General features: G+C 43.5%; 1 protein-coding gene across 1 annotated transcript in view; it reads right to left on the bottom strand.

The window, feature by feature from the left end:
• Nucleotides 1-240: 240 nt before the first annotated feature.
• Nucleotides 241-10,324, bottom strand: part of LOC311245104 (CUE domain-containing protein 1-like) — an 86,965-nt gene continuing 76,881 nt past the window's right edge. Inside the window, 6 exon segments of the mRNA XM_084334888.1 lie at nt 241-350; nt 1,973-2,039; nt 2,170-2,228; nt 2,859-2,952; nt 5,190-5,270; nt 6,137-6,202. Coding sequence (XP_084191014.1) covers nt 350; nt 1,973-2,039; nt 2,170-2,228; nt 2,859-2,952; nt 5,190-5,270; nt 6,137-6,202 — 368 coding nt within the window. The 3' untranslated portion in view covers nt 241-349.

Below are 10,324 nucleotides of genomic sequence, written 5' to 3'. Positions count from 1 at the left end.
AAACATATATAAAATAAAATAAAAAATACTGGTAAGGACTAATGCATCTTTCCTTTACATATGAAATTATATATTAACAAAGTGTTATAATACAGAGATTATAATGCAGTTATGGACAATTATAAGCCTAGTGTATGGGGAGGAAGAGAGAGGAGGGGGTCAGTCTAGCTCCTCTCTCCCAGGGGTGGGAGGGCAGTCTCAAGTCACTGCTTGGCCTTGGATTGGCTGGTATGTGTTAGAGGGAGGTGGGAGGGGGGGGGGGGGGGGGGGGGGGAGAGCTGCAAGGCCACCAGCCACAGGTCATGCTGTAGTCGCCATGGTAACCCTGATGTAGAGCAGCTTTGGAGGATCTGTGAGACAGGAAGGAGGTTGATTAGGTTTCAGCGAAAAAGCTGGTCTAAAAATACCCCAGATGGCCCGATCAACACACGTGATCGCCTCCTCGCTACATGCAATCAGGTCAAAGGTTTTTCCAGAACATGAAATGAACACGCCAATATGCAAATTCACAAAATACAATCAAAAACATTTTGGCCCTCATCATTTTATGCATATTCACAGGCTCTTGAAAATGTTGACTTAAGCTATTGATTTATTTTTAATCACTGATCATAACTCAACATATAATAATATAATAATTCATTTTATTTATATAGCGCTTCTCAATGACCCGAAGTCTCTGATAGGGACCAATCGCTATGGAAACAAAGACAGTTGTGGGGCAACAATATTTCACCAGGAGGCGCTGCACTGCATTCATAGACAAGGCCTTTAGTTTTGTTTTATTCGTCACATACATTCTAGTAAAATGCTTGGTTCTGTATGGCCTCCTGCTTACACCAGAGTTTGTTTGTATTCATCCACATCTGTCTCATTATTCATTGATGTGACCCATGATGAGCAAGCCTGTTATTATGATGAGTCACTATTAACACATTGACCGCCAAAAACGGCTTACGACGGGTTTGCTGGTCATGCGAATTCTGCCAAACCACGCTGTACGACGTTATTGAGATCATATTTCATTTTTTCGCCATGGCATTCATAATTCCGCCACCCAGCCTCTGCTGATACAGTGGGACTCTGCACAACAGTGCAACGCCTCAATACCGCCGCCTGGTGGATGATCGGGCGAGTTACAACCGGAAGTGGATCTGGTGATCTCGGTGCATCTGGGAAATCCGTCCGGCAGTCACATATCGTTGCGGGACTATAGACACACACTGGCGTGCTATGGATCGCTGCCATAACTCAATAATCGATATGATTTGGGCGTTTATTGCGCCATACAAACCGGAAATGGATCTAGTCGATCGACGTCAAATAAGTGGGATATTTTTCCTCCAGTCTCATCGGCGAACGGTAAGAGGACAGTAACGTTACTTTCAGCTTGATTGTTTATTCTTTTCAATGCAAACAGCTCTGATCAATATATCACCCATACTACATAAAGCATTTACTGACGATCACGGAATTATAAACGACCCCCCCCCCCCCCCTTCATCCGCGCATGATGAATCATAACGTATACGATCATGTACAGTTGAAATTTTTAATATAGCCTGTATCGGCAATAAACGGCAGTTGATAATCTATATATGCGTTTATGCCTATAACTCACGTTCTATGAATTACTGCAGAAAACGATAAAAACATTTATATTCTAGAAGGTATTTTTGGAAGAATCTATGAATGAAAAAGTATAACGTTCCTACATCCTGAACGATAGATAATCGATGTTGAATGGGCCATAGTAATGTCAATTTAGCAATACAATTTAAAAAGTTATAGCCCTGCAAAGAAGGTGAACATCTCCATAGGCTTAGACTGGTGGCAGTGAGCCTACATTGATGGATAGAAGCGTGGCAGTTAATGTGTTAAGACGAGCTATGAAGGAAAATAATCTATAAAAATAAAATAAAATATAAAAAAGGCACAATACGCAAATGAGTCAAGGCAGAAACGGCCTCACCATGATACTGGCTCCTTGCATGGTTCATCCTCTCCCTGAGTGGCTGACCTTCTGGGCTGACCGTCTTCTTCTCGACCGACGCAGACAGACACACCGACACAGACACACAGACACAATTATATCTGAGCCACTACTAGTCACGTAGATAAAAGCCACACTGGGAGCTTGCGAGTCGTGATGATAGGAACCAGTCTCACCACAGGGGTTCCCCTCCACGTCGTCCAGCAGGTTGGCGGTGGAGTTGGCCGTGCCCATTCTGGAGCGTGTGGTTCAGAACAACAACACGAGGTCTTGGTTATTAAATCAAAGGCCTTGTGACCGGAGGACAACATGATCATAATCAAACCACTCCTGGGTTTTAACACACATATTATATCTACCCAACGCTACCAGCCATTCAAGCATAAATATCTAAACATCAAGTTAATAGTAATAATAAAACAATAATGTATTGGCCTTTTAATATATAATTTGATTGTTTCATTGTTTTTACCCTTTTTCTTATGCTTTTATTCTGTCTTTTATGCTCATATGTTCATCTTCACTGTATTTTATGTCTTTTTACTGTATTTTACATCTATTTTTACTGTATTCTATGTCTATTTCTACTGTATTATATGTGTATTTTTACTGTATTCTATGTCTATATTTTACTGTATTTCATGTACATTTTTACTGTATTTTATGTCTATTTTTATGTCTACTGTATTTTATGTCTATATTTACTGTATTTTACGTATATATTTATGTTTATTTCTACTACTGTGAAGCACTTTGGGCTGCAATTCATGTATACAATAAAGTGTATTATTATTATGATTATCAATAACCATAGAATATTCCCACCAGGGAAGAGGAAGCTCCACCATGACAACAAGAAGGATACGAGTGATGCTTCAGGAGGGTCCTCCTCTTCGACTTTCTCCTCTTCGTCTTCTCCGAGAATGTCCTGGCGATTTCAAACAGCTTCTTCCTCGTCGCTGAACGTGGAGGAAACACAGACGGGGGTTTATGTTTATGTTTATTAAAGGATCCCCATTAGAGACACATGAAGGAGCCTCTAGTCTTCCTGGGGTCCTGCACAAAACAAATACTGTTACAAAGGATCAGATTAAACCGAATATATATATTTATTGATTGATATATATTGCATAGTATTTGTATATCGTTTGATATCCCTTGTATATTCCTTGTACATATACACGGAATATCCCTTTAGCCTACTACAGACCATAATATTTCATTCTCCCATTGGACAGCGGTCCACAGGCGCCGGGGCCGCGCCTCCAGAGTCAGGTTCAAAGTCACCGTCAAGACATGTCTGTGCATGCCCGGCCTTGCCCAGGGATACGAGACAGAAATGTCGTTGGCACTAGTTTGTTCACCGTGCATATAAATACGGCGCAGGTGAATACAGAAGCACTTAGTCTTACTTAGCCAGAAGTCAAGAGTTACCCAATAAGTTGAAGCCTCACCCACGATACAACGTGCGGTGAAGTATGGCCTGTTTGGCCCCAGAATAGAGCATTGAGACCGCGTGCGAATTAATAACTGAATTGTCAGAGTTTGGCGCTATACCGTCGAGTGCGACATATTTCTATTAAGTCAGTAATAGTCTATTTGTGTATAGTGTATCGTGTGGCTAAAGTTCTACAGTGACCAGCATCACCAACGCTTCCTCGTATTAGCTAGAGTTCTTATCCAGGCTGGGCTGCTTTCATGGCGCTTTCACCCGAGGAGACCTAGACGAGAACCGTGTGGACATGTACACTGGATTAATCTACCCGACGACTACATAGCCCTTTGCGGCTGGATTATATTTGCTTTGGTCCTGTGATTTATGGAGCGGAGAATCGCCGACGCCTACGCGTGTTGGATTTACCCTGTGAGGAGACCAGTCGAGTCGGCGCCTCAGAGAGCCTGAGGCCGGCTAGCTTTCTTCACTGTGGAGCTACAGTCTACGGAGAACAGCTGTATTCGTCTGTGGATCAAGAGGCTATTGCACCGTCTCCTGTACTTGGAGTCTCCTTAGTCATCGTTGACCAGACTCTCTACTACCGACAGATCCTCTACCCCTGCTGGCTTACAACCAGGGGGACCCTTCCAGTATATCCCGCTATATATTACTAGTGTACCATAGATATAATTCCCTAAGATTCAGGTTGTATAATTACCTCCTGCGTAACCAGAGAATGGACATTCATTGTTGATTTGCCTACGCACATTCCTTTGCCTTACAAGTGCATTCAAAGTATAATAGAGATTATGTACCTTTTGCTGCAATAAATACTTAAAGACAACTTTGTGTAGAACCGGTTCATTGTGGGAAGTGTTCATTATATTTAGATATCATGTACTGTATGGCCAGTAATTAAAGTACATAAAGCGGTAGTGGTTTAATGATACCATACTTATCAATACAGTCAGGGAATTGTACCCCTCAGTTACAAATACAATACAAATGTACAACAAAAAAAAATAAAAACAAAACGCATAAATTAAAAATGAATACAAATATACAAATTCACATTATAAAATCTAACATTCCAGTCAAAAAAAAAAAAGATAAAATACACAGATAAAAGTTACATACTTGACATGTTTGCAAGATATCTCTTTTTGAAAGTAATTGTATTATGTATTGTGGATGAGATGTTTTTCGGCAGAGCATTCCAGAGTACTATTGACCTATATTATGCCAGTGAGTTTGAGAAAATGTGATTTTGGAGCTGTTTTTGTTCTGACAGGGGTCACTGACGCTCAGCAGCCGCTAACGCTCTTCCCTTGAGTCAATGTAGGACCAGTGTTGCGATGCTCATATCAACACTGGTTGCACGCACGCTAATGACGCCACGCGCGTGTGCGCGCTCCTGCGCATGCGCATAAATGTTCCCTCGCATAAGGACAGACTAAAAACAGTGCCTAATTGCTTCTACGAATGGATGTAACACCTGACGATCGGCGCTATTGATATGCAAAGTAGCCAGGTGGGTACTGCGAGTTGGCGCATCAGTCGAGTGCAGCGCATTCCTGTGTGCACACGCGTGCACATCCGTGCGTGTACGCGCTTCTGCTCACAAAACTTTGGTTGCACGGAGTGCAACCTCGTCCCATGAGCAACGCACCACTGTGTAGGACGACACTGTCCTCAAGTGTGTCGACACGTTCATTTACAAAAGAAAACACAAGTAGTAGTATTTGAATCCGGGAGCCTTACATTTGCCCATGTGTTTGAGTTTGTCTCGGAACAAGGCGTCGTCCGAGACGGTGTCCACAGAGCCGGAGGTGTAGTGCTCTCCTGGAGGCAGGGAGCAGGGTGGGAGAGGGAGAGACCAGGGTGGGAGAGGCAGGGAGCAGGGTGGGAGAGGGAGAGACCAGGGTGGGAGAGGCAGGGAGCAGGGTGGGAGAGGGAGAGACCAGGGTGGGAGAGGCAGGGAGCAGGGTGGGAGAGGGAGAGACCAGGGTGGGAGAGGCAGGGAGCAGGGTGGGAGAGGGAGGGAGCAGGGTGGGAGAGGCAGGGTGGGAGAGGGAGAGACCAGGGTGGGAGAGGCAGGGAGCAGGGTGGGAGAGGCAGGGAGCAGGGTGGGAGAGGGAGAGACCAGGGCGGGAGAGGGAGAGACCAGGGTGGGAGAGGCAGGGAGCAGGGTGGGAGAGGCAGGGAGCAGGGTGGGAGAGACCAGGGTGGGAGAGGGAGAGACCAGGGTGGGAGAGGCAGGGAGAGGCAGGGAGCAGGGTGGGAGAGGGAGAGACCAGGGTGGGAGAGGGAGAGACCAGGGTGGGAGAGGGAGAGAACACACACACACATGTAGAAATGACGCATAGGCACAGCGCATGTGAAAAGTGTACAAACATAACAAAGTACGCAAACGTAAATAAAACACACGCACGCACGCACATGCACAGGTATTTATAGCACCATGTCCGTAACACACAAATCCTTGACACGGCAAAAAAAAAAAAAAAACACAAACAAATGAATATCGTTATAATATTGTTTATTTGTTTATTATCAATAATAAACGAATATTGTTTAGTATTGAATATCACAGTGAATGTGCATAGACATACCCTCACACACACACAGACCCCCAATATTAGACAGAATTCATTGTGTAGCAGACAGAAAGTGAGCTTGGCAGAGGAAGCAGGATGAGTGATATCTACCTGTGGAACTCTCCATGCTAGATGAATGAGTGGACTTGGGTTTCTTTGACTCATACTTCAAGCGATCTAAAAACAGAGAGCAGATGTCGTGACCACTGTGAGGAGCAGCGAGGTGGTGAGGACGAGGATGGAGCTCATGGGGGGGGGGGGGGCGGATGAAGAACTCTGATATCGTTTCTGCATCCGTCCGACTTGAGCGGCCTACGCTCGACGCAAATAATAGAAGAGGCAGCTTGAGCATGAATGCACCGTCGGACTCGAAGTTAAGGCTTTTTAAAACCGGTTTGGTCTCGGCTGATTGTTGCACCACCAAACGGCTTGCTGTTCAGTGGGTGATGCTGGCAGATCCCAATCCGAGTTAACCAACCGTTTCTTTGGTACCTCACTGAATACAACAAGAGGTGCATTCAAAATGAAGAATTCTTGACAGAAAGAACTAAAGAACTTACCCCAGGTCTGTAGAGACCTCACCCTACCATTAATCTTTACCACAGGTCTGTAGAGACCTCACCCTACCACTCATGGCAGCATGCTGCTGACTATCAATTTGTAAAAAAAAAAAATTATTTTAATAGCACTTATTAGTAGGGGTGTAACAATGCAATGCATCGATCCTAAGGTCGAATCGAAGTCAGGAGATTTCATGATGCATTGAATCGTTGCCTGAAGAATCGTAATCGAATCGAAGTGGGGTAAAATATTTACACCCCTATTATTGACCTATAGTCCATTCATGCCGAGTGAATCAGTTCCCCCAGCCACATTTGTGTATTCAACATTTTTTGGGGAATTAACTGATAGAAAATGTATCTAATCACATCGAATCGTGGTCAAATGAAGAGATTTCATGATGCATTGAATCGTTGCCTGAAGAATCATAATCAAATCGAAGTGGGGTCAAATATTTACACCCCTACTTATTAGGAATCTCTAAAAGCATGGATGCAAGTCCCTCCAACATAAGCTGAGGGATGAGAGGCTGTGACAGACGGAGAGAGGGACAAGCATGGGGACCTTTGGCATTTAAACATACTATTGGCATCATGTATGGAACAGCACAGAACGAAGGAGCTTCATGAGACAAGGAGTGAGTGGTCTTCTCAGCGCTAGTCAACACAAATGATATAGATATGGGGGAAAAACTGGTACACAGGACAGTTTATGCCTATATTTCTGGTGTAAAATGTATTCATCTTCATCAGAGTCTTCTTCAGGGCTTCCTCATCACCCTCGACCCTCAGATGAAGCCCAGTCAGCATTGAAGCGTCATTTTAGCAGCAGAAACACAAGGCTGTCCATGTGCTCCTGTGAGCTTTTCTCTCCATCTGTTGCCTCACTGTGCTGTTCCTGAGAGGCACTGGGCTGACGCACAGTGGAATCCCTTCTATTACAAATCCTATAGTATTTCACCACATCAGGATGTAAATGTGCCTCATGTTAGAGAATATCCTATATGTTTGGATATAAAAACACACTATATTACAATGACAGTAAAGCCAAGGCAGCACACTGACCCAAGTGCTCACGTGTGTATGAATGTCAAACCCCTGTGCTGCTTGAATAATCAGTGTTTAAAAAGTGAAGACTGTACAATTCTCTCCTGCAGATAAGAATATTTATATCCGACTATACTGGGTTCATACACATTCTTCTGAATATATTCCATGACATTCCAGGATATACAGTATAGGTCAAACGTCTGTTTTAAATATCCATGGATATTATGGTATGTACGGCATAGAGAGTTTCCACGATTCGACACATTTGTGAATGCAACAGACCTTTGGGGCGGGGCGGGGGAGGGGGGTTGATTTGATTGGCGCTTTATTGACGTCCTAAGGTCCTCACACGTTGGAGGGCGGCGCAAAATCAATTGTGTGAATCGTTTGCCCTCAAGTACGGAGTGACGCAACTCACGGATTAGGCACTTTTTCCAGGAAGCTAAATCAATGGATTTCTTTAGATGAAAATAAAAGGCAAATTAATTTAGTGAATTCTTTGGCACATAGTGATAAATACACGGGGGAAATGGAGGGGACATTTAAAAAAAACTAAATTACTTTAATGTTTAATGAAAATATTTTGCTCTGCATGTCCCAGGTCTGGTTTCAACACGCTATAACCATCACCATAGGCTTCTGAAAACAGAGGTTCTGGTATTTGGGTTGTTATTCCATTAAAAGGTAACTAGGTCCATCTGTTATATTTAAAATCATTAAATATAAGACATTTCCATGACATCCAAAACATGCTGGTCCAATGTAATCAGAGAAAGTCCCTGACAAAAGCTATAGAGGTGCTTTGGATGCAAACATCTATTAATTATTTGCACAGCGACAAAAAACGACTAAGTAAGAGGAAAAGGGGAAGGTTCTGTCCTCAGACCATCATCAGCACTACTATGTTTTGCATGTCGGCTCTAAATAGACAGCCAATCTATTAGCGGTAGCCAATGGGAATGAGGCTGATGGGAGGCAAGGATCAATCAGCCATTGGACCTGTCTCAAAACCCTGCCCTCTTTTCTTGATCCTCCAATCACAGCTGTCGCTTACCTCTGACTTCCTCGTACAAACAAAGTTTGTACGAGGAAGTCCGAGGTAAGCGACAGCTGTGATTGGAGGATCAAGAAAAGGGGCAGGGTTTGAGATAGGTCTATTCCCAAGAGGCCTACAAGGAAATATACACAACCCATACAGAAATATACATAATTAACCATAGATTAGGAGTATATACAACATTGTTACACTATCTACTAAAGAAGAAGAATTAGAATGCCAGATACAATTCACATATTAGGACTAAATACAAAGGCAACTGCACAACTATACAAAACAACTATGACAAATCAGGGGGGCACAGCTACAGAGTAAGGCCTTCTATAAGACCGGTGAGACCGATGACATTAGACAACGTCTTACTGTACATGTACATCTGTTGGGATCATATACCTTCTATCATGTCCATGTGGGCTGCAATACACAGGAAAAACAAAAAGGCATGCATCATAGAACACAACAGTTCTATAAAAGGAGAAATTATGTTAAATCATCCGCTGCCAAATGTTTTCATGCCAAGCCAGTCATCCCGTCCCCAACACGTTCATTTTGTGTCACTGAACAGATTTCTAAAACCCGTAGAGGGGGTGACGTTGATCAGAGGTACTCAAATCTGAATGGAAATGGATTGAAGACAGATGTAGCTGTGATTTGTCATAGTCATTGTTGTTCTGACATTCAAATTCTTCTTCATAGTAGATAGTGTAACAATGTGGGATATATTCCTAATCTATGATTAAGTATGTATATACAGATAAAAGGTATATATATACAGATATGCTGGTCTCCTGCACCTGGCCCACTCCTTGGTAAGCCTAAAGTCATATATATATATCATATCCAAAACATGCATCATATTCCATAACCTTTCCAGGTCTGGAAAACACACATTTCAAATTCCATAACTCTTCTAGGTTTTCCATGACCGTATGAACACTTCTGCTTATGTTACCACCAGGAGAGAAGTGTGTGGTTCTCAGTAATTAATTTTCCTTCATTCTATTCCTATGAACTGATGACCTGCACCTTTCTGGGTGTGCGCTCTCTGTTTCACTCCTAGTCGTGTGGTCGTGTGCGACGTACCTCTTTCTAAGGCGATGAGGAACTAGTCGTGTGGTTGTGTGCGACGTACCTCTTTCTCAGGTGACATGGAGCTAGTTGTGTGGTTGTGTGCGACATACCTCTTTCTAAGGTGACATGGAGCTAGTTGTGTGGTCGTGTGCGACGTACCTCTTTCTAAGCGATGAGGAACTAGTTGTGTGGTCGTGTGTGATGTACCTCTTTCTAAGCGATGAGGAACTAGTTGTGTGGTTGTGTGTGATGTACCTCTTTCTAAGGTGACATGGAGCTAGTTGTGTGGTCGTGTGCGACGTACCTCTTTCTAAGCGATGAGGAACTAGTTGTGTGGTCGTGTGTGACGTACCTCTTTCTAAGCGATGAGGAACTAGTTGTGTGGTCGTGTGTGACGTACCTCTTTCTAAGCGATGAGGAGCTGGTCGTGTGTGATGTACCTCTTTCTAAGCGATGAGGAGCTAGTCGTGTGGTTGTGTGCGACATACCTCTTTCTCAGGTGACATGGAGCTAGTTGTGTGGTCGTGTGCGACATACCTCTTTCTAAGGTGACATGGAGCT

Source organism: Notolepis coatsorum (assembly GCF_963971535.1).
Source record: "Notolepis coatsorum genome assembly, chromosome: 1".
In the NCBI taxonomy this organism is placed as follows: Eukaryota; Metazoa; Chordata; class Actinopteri; order Aulopiformes; family Paralepididae; genus Notolepis; species Notolepis coatsorum.
This window is presented reverse-complemented; position numbering and strand designations above follow the sequence as displayed.